Genomic DNA, 16,214 nt, shown 5'->3' with positions numbered 1-16,214 from the left:
AGGACACACTGTCATTAAAGCTCAAAGTGGTGATTTTAACTGTTGCTATAGCCTTAGCCAATGAAAGACCTGCAAGAATAATTGGGATAATGGACGAGTACGTGCATGGCACAAAGAACTCCAGATGGGATAAGGCTGGGGACTACAGTTGTTGGTACATTTTCAGTTGTCCCCTTACACTACAGGCATTTGTTCATGCCTCAACCTTGAAGATGCTAACGATGCAGAACAAGAGAAAATGGCAGATGTTCCCTGGACGTTCCCCAGACAGTAACCTCTTAGGTTAAAGAAGCCTTCCATTTCAGTCTCTGATGGTAAATCCCTTTTCTCCACTAGACACTCATATGCGTAGCACCTGCTATGGCGAAATTAAGAAAGGAGTGTGTGTGCGTCCGTTCCCGGGTGCAGTGACCAAGTCTGAGTGCTGCTGTGCTAATCCAGACTATGGTTTCGGAGAGCCCTGCCAGCCTTGCCCAGCTAAAAATTCAGGTAATCGCATGTCCTACGAAACTAGAAATGAAACAGTAGAATCCGCCCAAAGATTATGTCCATTCCAAAGTGTTTTTTTTCTTCTGAACTGAATAAGAAAGAGCCAAGTTTGCATTGTTATATGAGGCAGGTAGTCAACAGCCTCAGGTTGTGTGCATGCTTCAGTCAGACCCGCACTGATCATATCGAACAAGATGTATTTGCTGTTGTGATCATGGCCCAGATTTTATAAATGACTGTTACCCTGACAATATAAATAGGTTGACATTGTTGCCACTATTGAATTTACAAATCCAAAACAATCTGATTGGGTCTTTTAAAATCTAGACCCCTTATGGTGTCAAGTCCCAGGTACATCAAGATTGGCTCTTGTTCATTCATAGTTGCGATGAACCTCTTTGGAATATAAATTAGTCCAGTGGGGTTCAAAAATAAACAAACTTCCTGCCTTTTCTTATACTATTCTGTGATTTTAGAATTCTTGAGATAATTATATTCCAGAAAACAGTGATTTTTTTCCACTATTAAGATGAATGTGCATAAAATTGTTATTTTAATGACTAAGCTATGGAACAGTCTTGGCATAACATCTCTCTGTTTTTGTTGTTATATTAAAGGCTGAGTGTAGGGTATTGTTTAACTTTTCAGTCTCCACTGTTATGTTAATTACTGGGTGTGGAAAGGCCCTGGCTTAACATTTCCTGTTTGTTTTTAAATCACACAGCTGAGTTCCATGGCCTCTGTAGCAGTGGCGTAGGCATCACCGTGGATGGAAGAGGTGATTCTGTTCAACTTGTGGTTATAAGCTATAACTATATAGTTTGCTGATTATCAGATGAATATGGTTACATTTACTGTGAAAATTCACAAATGAAGAAACGGTTGTTAAGTTAAATGGCGGGCGTTAAGTGGCATTTTACATGGGACTGCTTTTCATTAGACAAGTATTCACTGGTTAGAAGTGCTTCATTGAGAGAAGGTTACTAACAAATCCATATCCATGATTTTATGTGTACATTTATTTAAGACAGTGCTATATCATGTGATTATACAGACACAGCTAGAAAAGTATCCATCTTTAGGGATATTTGATATGGATCAAATCTTGGACATACTATCCCAAAATTAGACTGTTTGTGTTTTAGAACCACAGAGATGTTTCTGTCCAACTTTAGAAGTAAAATTCATTCAAGTTTCCCTACTGCAAACATGGCGTTATGTTTTAAGAATGCTCTGATAGAGAAGCAAGTGCATCTGAGTTGGATAGGGGAGAAGGTTTGATGTGATGTTAAGTTTTAAATGAATATCTGAAACCAAAGAAAGAGACAGAATTTTACTGGGATATTTTTTCTCAGATGCAAAATAAAAAGCTAGATAATCAGAGAGTTTCTAAGGAAGTCTTCCTAATTGCATTTTTTTTCCTTTCTAAGATAGAATCTCAAAGCCCAGACTGGCTTTGAACTACTGGTACTCCTGCCCTGTCCCAGATGCTGGGGTTATATGGATGTTCTGTGGCTAACCAATTCCTATATAAATTCTAATTCCTATAAACAATCGTTACCAGAATTTGATTACAGTGAACAAAATGGGATTTTTGCACCACACTTTTTTTTTGTTGATGATGATGATGGTGAGGAGGAGGAGGAGGAGAGGAGGAAGAGGAGGAGGGGGAAGAAGAGGAGGACACCCTGTCAATGGCCTCTGACTGGAGCCTATTGCCTGTTGGGAATTATATGTTTGTTTCACTGGATCTCAAATGCCACTGTCCCTGGGTGACACAACAGTCATGTGTCCATGGTTTGTTGTAAATTGTTGAGTTGTCAGCAGTCATGTTTAAGTGTCTCCTGGATTCATTCTAACTCATCAACAATGAGAAACATTGTGTATCCTATTACTTAGGTAATTGCTGAATATGAGAACAAAGCAGGAACATCCTGTGACCATAAAATCATACAGGCCTTCCTCATAAATTTCTATGTTTTAATTACATGGCTGTGATGCTTATTAAATTGAGTTTTCCTTTGGATTTTGAGCCAGCAGTAAATTTCTTTTATTAATTTTGTCAAAAATATAGACATACTGCATGATTTAATTATTTGGCTGCTGCCAACGCCTTTCTGGTTTTTTTTTTTTTTCTGACTTACCAGTGAAATGTCTTGTATCCTTTCATTTTCTTTTCTTTTCTTTTTTCTAAAAGGCGTATTGTAGGTTTTCAAAGTTAGATATTTCACATGTTGGAAGTTTCTTATTAGATCCTTTTTATCAACAAGCAGGTGTCTGTCCATGTTGACCATGCTATATTTTACACAGATATCAACGAGTGTGCTTTGGACCCTGATATATGTGCCAACGGGATCTGTGAAAACTTGCGAGGCAGCTACCGCTGTAACTGCAACAGCGGCTATGAGCCAGATGCCTCTGGAAGAAATTGCATTGGTAAGTTCCTGGAGATTTTTGCACAAGAGCCATTTGTGTTGTCTAACCCCATGGATAAGAGAAGGAACAACAATTAATGATGAAAACTAGGCATCCCTTAGCTTCTCTCACCACCTTTGCCCCGTGCATTGATACAGAAGCATGAGAGCTGAGCTCCGCAGCACAGTCAAACTCACTGGAGTGCTATTACTTAAGATAATCTTTTCCCAAGTGAGTGGTTATGAGTGGATCATTCTTCCATTGCTGCTCTGTACTTGTGTCACTCCTAAATGTTTCCAATGAGGCATGGACTTCAAAAACTCTTGGTAGTAGAAAAGTTGGGAAAGGGTGATGTTCCAGGTTGGAGGAACTTCAGCTTTATCCAAAAGCCACTAATTGCTACCACGCACCTAAATGTGACAGCAGAAGTAAGCGTACCCCTTTTCAACTTATAAAATAATGTGAAAAGAAAGCTTTCTGTGTTATTCGTATTTAGCAGAAGAAAAGGGGGAAGATAAACACTCTTAGTGCTTTATTGGTTTGCATATTTAAGAGACTGGACAGAATCAAAATTGTCCCACAGAACGATTGAGTCCATTTTCATAAAATGAGAATTATTAGATCTAACATTATATGTAATACTTACAAATTATCCATAATGCTTTTACAACTCATCAATTGATGTTTGTCGATAAAGAAACTTAATATTCTGTTTCTGCTGATGGTTTTATTACTCAATATATCCATTTGATCTTGAGTTTAAGATATATACAGATAGACTTTTATTACTCTCTGATTATTGCATATTTAAATAGATTGACCATCTGTAGGAAAAGGTACCAGTCAAAGATTATCAAACAGTTCTAAAAGCATGAAAATGTGCTAAAGAAACATGTCTAGCACTCAGGAAGCCTTGGGTTCAATCCTTGGCACCACATAAACCAAGGGTGGTGGCACACACCTATAGTCCCAGAATTTGAGAGACAGGAGGCTTAGGAATTCAATCTCCATGCCTATCATAGGCTCAGGCCAGTCTGAGCTGGAAATCCTGTCTCAATAACTAAAGACAAGCTAAACCATCTTTTATTCAGCAGAAGCAAAGGCACTTCCAAATTAGCTTCTAAGTTTAGGTGAGCATGTGGGTGGGACCCTTTTAAAACCAGGGGAATTCTGTGACCATTCCCATTCTGAGCACAAGTGACATGACTGTAACACTTTACATTGTGTGGTTTTGTTAAAATTTATAAATAAAGGACCCGGAGAAATGTCTCAGCAATTGAGAGTACTGACTGCTTCCAGAGGACCAGGGTGCAGTTCCCAGCATGCATGTGGTGGTTCACATGTGATGACCTCTGCTCCTCCATAGGCACCGCGTATGCACATGGTGCACATACATGCATGCAGGCAAAACATCCATACATACAAAATAAAAACATGTGAGCCTCAGCAAACGGTTGACTCATCCTTTTCCTACCCATTTCTCAAGGAACTGAACTGTATCCCTCGCTAAACACACTTGAGAGTCCTAAAGCTCAGTAGCACAGGATGTGACTTCATTTGAGATTAGTTTTATTTTTTAATAATATTTAATTTGGGGGAATTTCATATGTGCATACAGTGCATTTTGATCATAACCACATCTTCTGCCCCTCCCCCAGCCTCTCCCACACTCGCCCCTTACTCTCTCCCTCCTTCCACCTTCCTGCTTTCCTTAAAAATAAATAGACGAATAACCTGTTGTGTCCACTTTGTGCTTCACATACATGCATGGGTGTGTGACCATCTGCTAGAGCATGGCCAACCTACTAGAGGCCATATCCCTCATAGAAAACTGACTGGTTTATAAAATTCTAATTTAAAAGTACTTATTAAATGTCGGAGTCAGAGCAAAACATAAAAGTGGGGACAACTCAAGCAAAACAGAAAGGTGATACTGCCTATGGTAATGATATAAGAGATAATTTTCTGATCTCCGTTTTCAGTGTTATCGGGGTAACACTGTATCATTTGACAAAGTACAATTGTTTGCAAGAGTAAAATACACAACTTTAAGCAAAAGGAACTCTTTATCCCCCAAGTATAGTTATTATTTCTTCCTCTTGGTAACTGTACCTGCTGATAAGAAGGCAATGTAACACGCCTGTAATCTCAGCACACAGGAAGTGAATTCGATGCCAGCCTGAGAGACACAGTGAGGTCTGTTTCCAATAAAACAAAACCAAAAAAAAAAGGAAAGAAGGAAGGAGGAAGGGAGGGAGAGAGGGAGGGAGGGAGGGGAGAGAGGGAGAGAGGGAAGGAGAGAAGAAGGGAGGGAAGGAAGGAGGGAAGGAGGGAGGGAGGGAAGGAAGGAGGAAAGAAGAATGGATAACTGAAGAAGAAAGAAGTAATGAGCCCTTGCTAAGTCCTGTACATTCTCCAAGGACTTACAAAGATTTTTAAAGCATTCACCAGCATAAGAACATAGCCTTTGAGTAGCACTGGGTGCATTTGCTCTAGTGTGGAATAAAGATACTGAGCCAAAGAGGAGAGGGAGAGTCAGGGACAAAACAAAGAAAAACGAAATATAAGTGGTCTGTGTATTATGCCTGTAACCATTTCCATCTCCTGTCTTCCACTGGCTGTTTGCAGACATTGATGAGTGCTTGGTAAACAGGCTGCTTTGTGACAATGGCCTCTGCAGAAATACCCCTGGCAGTTACAGCTGCACCTGTCCCCCTGGCTATGTGTTCCGGACGGAGACAGAGACCTGCGAAGGTAAGCACTGTCTTCCTTGGCTTGGCATGTCCTCGTCCAGGAAGCACCAACATCAGTTGCAGTGAATGGTGTGCTCAAAGTGCATGTGTAAATGTCTTCCCTGTTTTATGATCTCTGTCCACTGCTTTGGAAGTTTTGGAAATGGCATTCATATAAACACAGTTTATAAACACTGTTGGTTTTGTTCTGTTCACATAGTCTCTCAACAAGCACTTAGAAAATCCAACAGAGAGAGCTGTATTGTTTTACTCGTTAAAATAAAATATCTGATTTTTGTCCACTTTGACCCTTTAAATAAAAATCACTGTGACACATTAACCTACAAACCTTCATTCCAAAAAGACTCCGCTGTTCACCACTTTGTTATGAAATAGATGGTTGACAATGTAATCAAAATCTCGACCCAGAAAAAATATTTGGAGCCTATGTGAAACTAGTTCCACACTGAAATAGTCTATATAGAAATTCTCGTTTTTGTTTGACAAGTTAAAGGACATTATTTGGGGTTGTAGACCATCGTTCGATATTTTAAGACTTCTTTTATGCCATGAGTTTCTACACAGTGCAAGTTGCTTGAGCTGGTTAAGTGCTTAAGGACATTTCTGTTTTCAGTGAGATTCAGGCGATGACGTGAGTGCATGAGATTATGGCATCATGATTTTGTATCTTGATCACATGATATTTCAGAATAATCTGTTTCTCATCTACCATTCATTATCCTCCTGTAGTGTCTTTACACACGGTGGGCCTGCAGGGGGCTCCTGTAAAATGCTCAAACCCAGTTGTTACTTCCAAATAGTAACTTGTTTTAAGAAAGTTCATATTAATTATTGCAGAATAACCCTTCCCTTTTCTGTGGGTGTACTTGTCCCTCAGTGACTCCACAGAAGGAAGTGCAATAGTGTTCTCTCTCTCTCTCTCTCTCTCTCTCTCTCTCTCTCTCTCTCTCTCTCTCTCTCTCTCTCTCTCACACACACACACACACACACACACACACACACACACACACACACACAGAGGCTTCACATCCTCTCTTCATCTTCTTTAACTTCAAAGCATTCTTGTGGACAGCAACAAGTTAGGACTATTGAACAAGGTGCTGCAAGACAAGAGTCTCAGTTGAAGTCATTTGAATGCTGTTACAGTGCACACAGTTAGTTCTAAGTTTGGGTTGAGCTGTGTGTGGAGGGGAAACCTTTGAAAAACATTAATCAACCAAAAGGTGGGGAGAAGGAAGATAACCATTTACATAAAATCACATTTCCCTAAACTTAGTTGAGGTGACTGTTTCCCTGATTGTCTGGCAGGGACATACCCATCCATCCTGAGTTGGAGTTCTTGGTGCCTGTTTTCCAGATGGTCACAGGTTTCCCTAACAGTGAGGGACATCTGTCAGTAAAGCCAGCTCAGGCTCCTCAGCTATGCATGTGACAGTTTCTATTCTCTGGTTTCTCTTCTCACTCCTAACACCCGTTATCCTTCAACACTGCTCTGAGAAAAGTTTGTCTACTCAGATTTGCCTGTATTGTCCCTGTTTCCCCATGCCCACCCCACAGAGGGATGAGGTAAGGGATTGCTGGCGGTTTTCTGTTTTCCTGGGTATTCATTCACACTTTCTGCTGCCTTTAGCCATTGTACCGATTCAGTTCTCTATTAAAGGGTAGATTCACTTAAATCTCAGGAAACTTAAAAAGCAAGAGCAGGTGGGATATCGTCTCGATTAGCTCAGTACTGTTGATTATGGTTGGGGTCTGGCTCTGTGGTGTATATGCTGAATTGTCAAAGAAGATAAGATGGAGTCAAAGGTACTGAGAAGTGAACTACCAAACAGGTAAATGACAGAATGACATTTAATAGTGAGATGTTGGGTGCTCCCATCAACTCTAAGGCTCTTCCGTGGTAAATCAGCCAATAAGGAAGGTTAGAGAGACATCTTGACTTATTTTGTTCAAAGGACACTTGTTCTTAATAAACCTTAACCTTGCCTTTGGTATGGAAATGACTTTAATCTGTCATTCATAGGAAAGAAGTTTGTGTTATATAAATAAAGATAAAATAATAGAGAAATATTTTGGCTCCAACCATATGGTGTTGGTGGAAATTAAAAAAAAAACAGATTTATGCAGAAAACTTACCCCTGCCCAAATTTTACACACTGTTAAGTGCTTTGCATTTCATCAAAATATTTCCCCTACATATGTACACATATGTACACATATGTACACATATGTACACATGTGTACAGACCTAGAGGCTGCTTACCTCTTCTCTCCTTGCGTCTCCTGACTTCCTCCATTAGCCACAGTCAATTTGTCAACCTGAGTTCTCTCTCCTCTACTCTTTCTTCACTAATTTCCAAGGGCTAGACAGAGAATTATTACCAGATTCATTGCAAACTTCAGCTTTCTGTATATGTATTTTTCTCTGTTCACTTATTCCATTTGTAATTCATGCTTTCAATAGATTAATTTAAATATATAATAAACAACAGTAAGAATAAGCAGGATGTTCCTCTGTGTTTTAGGCTGAAGTTACTCCCCCAAAATTATTTCATTTTGCTTGAGCTTGGAGAGTCTGTGAAAGTTAAATTTTTTTTCATCAAGCACTGTGGTTTAGATTGTGTTTCCCAGTGACATAAGTAGTTAAATGTAAACCAGATGTGCTTTGAAGTTTATTTCCAGAAATGTACAGTGAACTGTTTCAATTTCTGGTTCCGTGACATTTATACCATAAAAAAACATTATATTTAAGGGAAAAACTAAATAGCTGATATTTGTAGTTGTCCCTATGTGTGTTTATAGTCTTTGAGTTCACCATTGCTTAATTCAAAATGAATCTTTGTGAAACTATGACCCAGGCACTTTCCTTTTGGGGAAATCTTCTCCTACATGAATTAAATGGAGAATTAAATGTGGAATCCCCTCGGACAGATTGCCTGCTTCCTGCACATCTAGCTTCTTTTGCCCTTGCATTTTCATGGAAGGATTTCAATATTGTAGAGCATGTGCTTTCATTAAAAAGCCTCACCTCTGAGTTAGTGTAATATTATATATACTTTTATTTCTCTTTTAAGAGATCCTTTTCTACTGCAAGGACTCTGAAAACAAAATGAACTCGTATCCCTGCATCCCCGATAAAATTTATAGTTCAAGAGATAAATTAATACCTGAGTACCTCTTTAGTCATTTTGAAGTAGCAATAGTCTCTCTCTACATACAATTTTTAAATTAAAATACAACTATATAATTCTCACCTTATCTCTCTTCTCCCTCTGACATCTTCCATTTACCTGTCTCTCAAGTTCATGGCCTCTGTTTCTCTGTTGTTGTTTGTTGTTGTTGTTGTTTTTTTATGTGTATGGTGTGAGTGTTTCTCGAAATATAAATTAACCTTCTCAGACCGTATGTTACTGGTACATATATGTTTTTAGGGCTGCCCACTTGGTGTCAGATAATCAATCAGAGTTTTTCCTGACTCTCCACTTTCCTTACATGCCTATAGTTCTTTGTTTACAGTTTAGGATCCCATGACATTTTCCCTCCCCTATTACTGTATCTTTGGTCCTTTTGCACAGATTTTTGAACTGATATTTTAAACCCATTGGCTGGCAGTCAATTCTGAACCTGCCCCTCTTTCAAGACTGGTTTATTTACATTTTATTTGAGGTAGTCAGGGGCAAGAATTAGAGCCTTCCAGCTTTACTTATATTTCTTCTCCGATATTTCAAGAAGAGACGAGTCTTAAGCTATGTATGGAGGGTAATGTCTTGTTGGTATCTTAGAAACTCTACTGTTTAACCTAGAGTGTTGAGGTATGTTGACATGTTTAGAATAACTTAGCAAGGGGAGATGGGATCACAGTGACGACTCCTGTAGCTGAGTAGTTGAATTTACATAGAAAGTGTTCTTAATGTTATTGTTCATATTTCAACTGAGAGTTGTGTTTACCTCTTACTGACTCATATGTTAAGCGACTTTATAACCTTGAAAAATTCACCTCTTAAAAAATGTAGGTGTACTGTGATTCTGTTTGCTTTTGTCAGCAACAGGATTTGCTTAGGTTACTGGTATATTATTTGATTTAAGGCTAAAAGCAGTATGCAGGAACCGGTGACCTGAATGCAGGGACATCCTCCACAACAGCCGACGGCAGGCCCCAATAACCTGAGAAAGTCCGTGGGTTTCCAAACCAGCTTTATTGGCATGACGGATGATAGTTGAATCTGGATGCGCATCCACTGTTTAGATCACTGCAGGCCTGACTTAAATAGGGAGGGGGTAAAGAGGAGGGACTGGGAAAAGGAATAAGTAATTGGCTACGCCCTCTGGCCTTTAGATAACTCTTGAATATGGAAATCTCTCGAGGCTGAAGCCTATAGTCATGCCTTCTACCTGTAGCCCTACTTGATTGCAAGGCACAGATCAAATGGAGGTCTTAGACCGAGAGTCGGGAGTCTGAAGTCCGGGGGTGTGGTGAGATATATGCCATCCCTACCCAGGCAATGGACACCTCTTCAATCTCCAGCTAACTCAAAGCCAGTGCTCTACCGGAGACCAAATCATCCCTTCACGGTCCAACAGCGGTAGTTATCAAGTCCTGTTGAGTGCAATTGAATTTTTTTCTATTTCCAGCAGTTCTGAAGACTGAACTTAGGGCCTGAAACATGTGCTCTACCCCTGAGCCACACACACTCCCACCCACTCTGCCCCAGCTCTCATTTTCCTATTTCCTATCTTACTAAAGTTGGTTGTGTAAAGTAATTCCTTAACTAATCCTGTAACTATAAAGGGCTCAAGAAAGAGAATGGTGGATGATAGCTGGGAGAGTTCTGTACCTAGTGTTTACATCCCAGCTCTTATTTCCTAGTTTGCGTCTAGGAGTTCAGAATGGAAGCCAATGTTAGTATACTTTTGTCTTCAAAGCTTCACAGAAGTGTGAGTGACAGAAATGATCAAACTTTGTTGTGCCCTAGAGTTGTACCTGGAGTTAGAACTGACTACAGAGCAAAATAAATCGACTATATGTAGTTAGAGTCAGAGAAGGCACACATACTGAACCCTCTTCTGAGTAGGCTGTTGCTTATGGTCCTACTGAGTCTCCAGTCATGTCTTTGTCTATCCATGCTGTAGAACACATGTCTGCACTCCCTATTCACTTTAGGCCTTGTATATCCATATTAAAATCATAAGAGCCAAGTTTACCAGACATTCTGGCACAGTCTGGCTTGCTGGAATAATATTTTCCAGAAACACATGGCAGCTCTAACGGAATCTTTTCCTTCTGGATTGTAGATGTAAATGAATGTGAGAGCAACCCGTGTGTCAATGGGGCCTGCAGGAACAACCTGGGCTCTTTCCACTGTGAGTGCTCACCCGGCAGCAAGCTCAGCTCCACTGGACTCATCTGCATCGGTAAGATTCCTACGCGGAGCTCCCTGTGGAGGTCATCTCAGACCTCAGCCTTCCTGAGGTGAAAACAGAGCTGTTGGGAGGAGAGCAGAAGAGCAGAAGTTAGGTGGACTTTTACCCGTTAGGCTCCAGACCACCTTCCTTTCATGTCTGTAGATACATGCTGCCATGGTTGTGAGCACTTCTGTATATGCACATTTCTTATGTTTGAATCCCTCAGGCATGGGCATAGTCAAATCCCATCACAAAGACGTTTATTCCCAAATCATCATGCACATTTCTTACCTTTGAATGAATCCCTTAGGCATTGGCACAGTCAAATCCCATCACAGAAACTTTAAATCTGTCATAATCAAAGACATGAAGGGATTTGGATTCAGTTCACAGGACAAGAATTTGAAGATTTTTTAGGCACTGAAGCATAGAGGGAGTTCAGGATTTTCCTTTCCCTCATCGATCACACGTTGATAGGCTCCAGAGAAGAGAAGATAAATGTTCTCTTGCTTTGGAAAGTCTTGAGGTGTGATAATACGATTCAGAGTGTCTAGAGCCAGTTCTTTTATTCATGATTTTGTTCCAAGATAGGATTTTGATGTATAGCCCAGGCTGGCCTAAGACCTGATACATAGCAGGCTGACTGAGAACTCCATAATTCCTTTGTCTCAGCTTCACAAGTCCTGGGATGACAGGTATGAGCCTGCTCAAGGCCAGATCTTTGGTAATGACGTATAATGTATGCAGAACAAGATAATTTGATCAAGGATGAAAAATATCATGTATACGGACAAAGTCTACCCAAGTCATTTCTTCCTATATCTAGTGGCAATGTCTCCATTTACCAGGCACGCTAAGATTGCCATCACTCCCTAATATCCACCTTTAAAAGAAACTAACAATGCTGTGTTATTCAGCTTCACACTGTGCCATACAGATGGGCAAGTTCTTGCTTATTACCTAACCAAAGTGAATTCATCTCAGCCTTTTGTTCTTGTAGTTATTAATGAAACAAAGACAAAATTATTCCCAAATCATTAAGTCATTTTCTTCATTTGCCAACAACTAAATACTGCCACATTTCCCAGACAGCCTTTTAAATGTTTTCATTCATTATGATAAAGGTTTGAGTATTTCTATTGGTTCTCTTTCCACCACATGAATCCCACTCAGGTCACCAGGCTTGTGGGCAAGCACCTTTTACCCACTGAGCCATCTCTCCAGCCAGCCTTGAACATGTTTTTAGCAGGGCTGTCAGTGGTTCTAATCAGCGATGAGCTTGCCACTGCTAGTCACAGGGTCTAAGTCACTAAATTTGTAAAGGAATGGAGATTCTACTTGTGGTTACTAATTTAAAAATCAGACCATCTGTGACATCACTGGGCACTAATTGTGGAGTTTCAGCTAGTCCTTCAGATACACTAAATGTGATTTTGTGAACGCTAAGAAAACTATTGTATCTCAGTTAGGGTTGTTCAGCTTTCCAGAAGAGCTATTAAGCTCACTTTTCCTGAGTTGCACTGCTCTAGTTGAGTAGCACCCATGTCCCACATCTGTGTCTTGGGTCTTCATTCTTGCCCCATGTCCCTGACTTCTGTGGACAATAAAGGAACAGCAGCCTCCCTGATATAAGATCCCACTGTCCAGTCCTCAAGGTAAGACTATAAAGAAGTCCAGCGCTTGCTTTCTCAGGATCTGCATTGCGAACAACCCAACTGCAACTGTTTTCTGGCTCCCCCCCTGCCTTTTTTTTCTAATTTCTTTTGCTCTGTTCTTCTTAACCTCCTGACCTCCAGCCTGCCGTGTATCACCGGTCAGCCCCTGATCATTTTACATCCCTGTGTGCACTCACCCCTAGTTGCTCTCTGCTCTGTTTCCCAGTCCCTTGGTTCCATTCTCATCTTTCTATTAATTCTGGGCTTGTGTCTCTACCTGGTTGCAGCTACTTCTACTTGGATGTCGTGGAACATCTCAGCAGAAGATGTCTATTTAACGCCAGGTTCTGATTTTCATACTTGATCCTGTTTACTAGAAATATCTTTATCTTAGCAAATGGCAGCCCCATTCTTTCAACTATCACCTCAAATTCTCCTCTTCCACTTTTATGACTTACTCCCAAACCTCAAGTGGAATACCCATTACCCATATTTCAACCACCTTTTATCCCTTCCTTATTTGTCTTCTATTTTTAATAATAATTAATTTAGGTTAGCTTTGCATAGTAATATATTTCATCACAGCATCTTCATATGCACATATAATTATATTGTGTTCTTATGCGTCCCCCAGCCTCTCTGACCTCCCCTACTAGCCCATCACCCTCCCTACAGGAACTGGTCCCTTCTCTTTCCCTAGTTGGTCCCCCTTCTTCTTTCCTATTATGTGTATTCCATTATTGTCTTTATTTGCCCCCTCCCTAAAGATCTCTTACTCCCCACTCATGCTTCTTTTTCTAGCTGTGATATACAAACATGTATGTATGCGTACACACACATAAGTATATACAGATATACATATTCCAATGTATGTTGTGCATACAATATTTGTCCTTCTGAGACTTATGTCAATTAGCCTTCCCAACTGGGTTTATTTTCTTACAAAAGTCACAGAACTCCATTATGTCTATGTACATACTTTCTCTATGCTTATCTAGTTCTGCCCACCCCCTCACCCGGCTCCTCCTATATCCTCATTTAGCTCCTCCCACGCTCTCAGCTCCTTCTACACTTTCATCTCCTCCTGTATCCTTCGCTCCTCCTACACTCTCACCCACATCCTCACTCAGCTCTTTCCACACTCACCCAGCTCCTGCCACACTCTCACCCAGCTCCTCCCACATCTTCACTTGGCTCCTCCCACACTCACCCAGCTCCTCCCACATCCTGACCTTCTGCCCCCACCCAAAGCTTATACTTTGATATTCCTAAAGTGTGTACAACACTATGTGCTTATTATCAGTATCATCTGAGGAGAATGTCAGGAATGCAGATTTCTGAGCTGCACCCCTGGACCTATACATATGCAATTAATCAAGGATATTGCCAGTATCACGCACACTTAGCTGAAAGCTGCAGTTCTCCAATGAAAACTAAGCATGTAGTTGTATCGGCAGCTAGTGTTTGCCATGTCAGCTTGGATACGTTCACTACCACTGCTTTAAAATCAGTTGTCATTTACTTTGTTCAGTTAAAATCTATTGTTCTATCAAAAGCTTCCCACATCCCCCTTAACACATGTGGAGTCAGAAGCTAAATGTCCATAGGATTTTATTATTTAAAAATAAAAAGTTAAATGAGGTGTGGAGCCATTTCAAAAATTACAAGTAGCTCTCTAAGATGGTCAGATTGCTAGGTGATTTTTATATCGTGTTATATTTCTCTATGTTCAATTAATTGACTAAAAGTAAGTATATATTAGTTTTGGAGCTAGAGTTAAAATAATAGGTTTGCAGGGCAAAAACGCCTAAAAGAAAATATGCCTTGTAGAACCAAGAAATGACATACTGGTCACTTCACCATTACATCTTATCGTCAGATGCTTGTCATCTTTATTTTCTTTACATTTTTTTCCCAAGTTATTAATCAAGTAAATTTCTTCAGTTAGGGAAATCCTGGCTCTTCTAGGACAGAATGTAGATTTTGGCTGGCTTGTTCCATGAGAAATGAGGTAAGAAAGAAATTGAGGTGTATTTGTTCCTAGCTATCAAAGCATAGCCCATGAAGGACGTTGCTTTCCATGTGTGTTATGGTGTGATGATGACAATTTGCCACATTCCTAGTACCAGAATCAACCCTCAGGCAGCAGTGATTATTCCTCTATAGATCGTTAGTAGATGTCATCATGTTAATGGCTACATTGTATGAGATGGTGCCTATCAGTGTTTGATTTATGGTAATACTTAAATGCAGGAACATGTCAGTCTGTTCAAAGAACACGCTGTAAAAGTGATTTTAACAATGAATACTCTTGTGTCTTTTTTGCACCGTGACAAATAACTTTGGTGTGCACAGAGTTCATTTTCTGTCAATAGAAGAGCTTCCCGACCTCTCCTATTCCTTTTCAGACAGCCTGAAAGGGACATGCTGGCTCAACATCCAGGACAACCGCTGTGAAGTGAACATCAACGGAGCTACCCTGAAATCTGAATGCTGTGCCACGCTTGGAGCTGCCTGGGGGAGCCCCTGTGAACGCTGTGAGCTAGGTAGGAGCCTGACCAGGCCCTTCGACTCGATCACTGGAATGTCATCTTTGATCAATGGTCATTCCTTCTCACAGTGTGTCTTAAGCGGCAGGGAAGACTGCTAGGTTGTCTTCTCTCCAAAACTGTCTTCCTAGTGAAATTCATTCTCCTCTTGAAATGTGTGTTTGATTTTCTCCTTTAACAGAGAGCAGATCTTCTAAGTACCTCAGACGTGGAAAAGAAATTAGCTCCAACCTTATGTCCTCATTTGAATGTGTCCCAGTGGGATGTGATAGCCTCTCCCCCTGAGGTTTTGACTGGTTTGCTTTTAATTCAGTTGTCAATTTGAGCAGAGAGGAATTGTGGGAGAAATCATTTCATTTCAAACTGTGTCAACATGGACGGGGTTACTATAGCAACTGAAGTGCTTTCTGAATCGAAGACAACTGGTCCTAGCTCTTTGCGACCCAACTTCAAAGTTAATTCCCTCCTATTGTTTCTTGAGCCTGAGACTCCTGTATTATTATTTTTTAAAGAAGTAAAATTCTGTTCTGTTGTTCTTGCAGATGCAGCTTGCCCAAGAGGGTTTGCCAGGATCAAAGGTGTGACTTGTGAAGGTGGGTGTGACTCATGAATGAAAGATATGCTACTCACTCGAAAGTTGCTAGTCACTGTTTTCAAGACCCTTGAGATTTCAGTTTAAAATCACTCAGGGTAACCAACACAGTGCACTTGGGAAATAGCTTCGAGGTTCCCCTTTCTCTTCTTTATACGGTTAAGGAAATTTCATAAGGAAGTCCCCCAGCCTTCAAGGCACAGAACAGCTGGCGAGGGAGCATGTCTGGGCTGCACTTTTATGGACCAGCAAGACTGCGGTCGTCTGCACAGCTGGTGCCCAGGAAAGCTGGTGGCTGCCTTGTGGAATTTTTTTTTTTTTTTGCTTTAACTTAAGTAATAATCCACACCGTGTTGCA

At 40.5% G+C, this 16,214-nt stretch overlaps 1 protein-coding gene across 2 annotated transcripts in view; it reads left to right on the top strand.

The window, feature by feature from the left end:
• Fbn2 (fibrillin 2) overlaps window positions 1-16,214 on the top strand; it is a 214,579-nt gene that overhangs the window by 124,323 nt on the left and 74,042 nt on the right. For both annotated transcript variants that reach the window (XM_028777147.1, XM_028777146.1), the window contains exons 16-22: window positions 337-489; window positions 1,214-1,267; window positions 2,800-2,925; window positions 5,533-5,658; window positions 10,950-11,069; window positions 15,124-15,261; window positions 15,807-15,857. In XM_028777147.1, coding sequence (XP_028632980.1) covers window positions 337-489; window positions 1,214-1,267; window positions 2,800-2,925; window positions 5,533-5,658; window positions 10,950-11,069; window positions 15,124-15,261; window positions 15,807-15,857 — 768 coding nt within the window. The remainder of the gene's footprint in view (window positions 1-336; window positions 490-1,213; window positions 1,268-2,799; window positions 2,926-5,532; window positions 5,659-10,949; window positions 11,070-15,123; window positions 15,262-15,806; window positions 15,858-16,214) is intronic.

This window comes from Grammomys surdaster, unplaced genomic scaffold (genome assembly GCF_004785775.1).
Source record: "Grammomys surdaster isolate TR1022 unplaced genomic scaffold, NIH_TR_1.0 278, whole genome shotgun sequence".
Lineage (NCBI taxonomy): Eukaryota > Metazoa > Chordata > Mammalia > Rodentia > Muridae > Grammomys > Grammomys surdaster.
The sequence above is the reverse complement of the archived record's forward strand: the minus strand, read 5'-3'. Positions and strand labels throughout refer to the sequence as shown.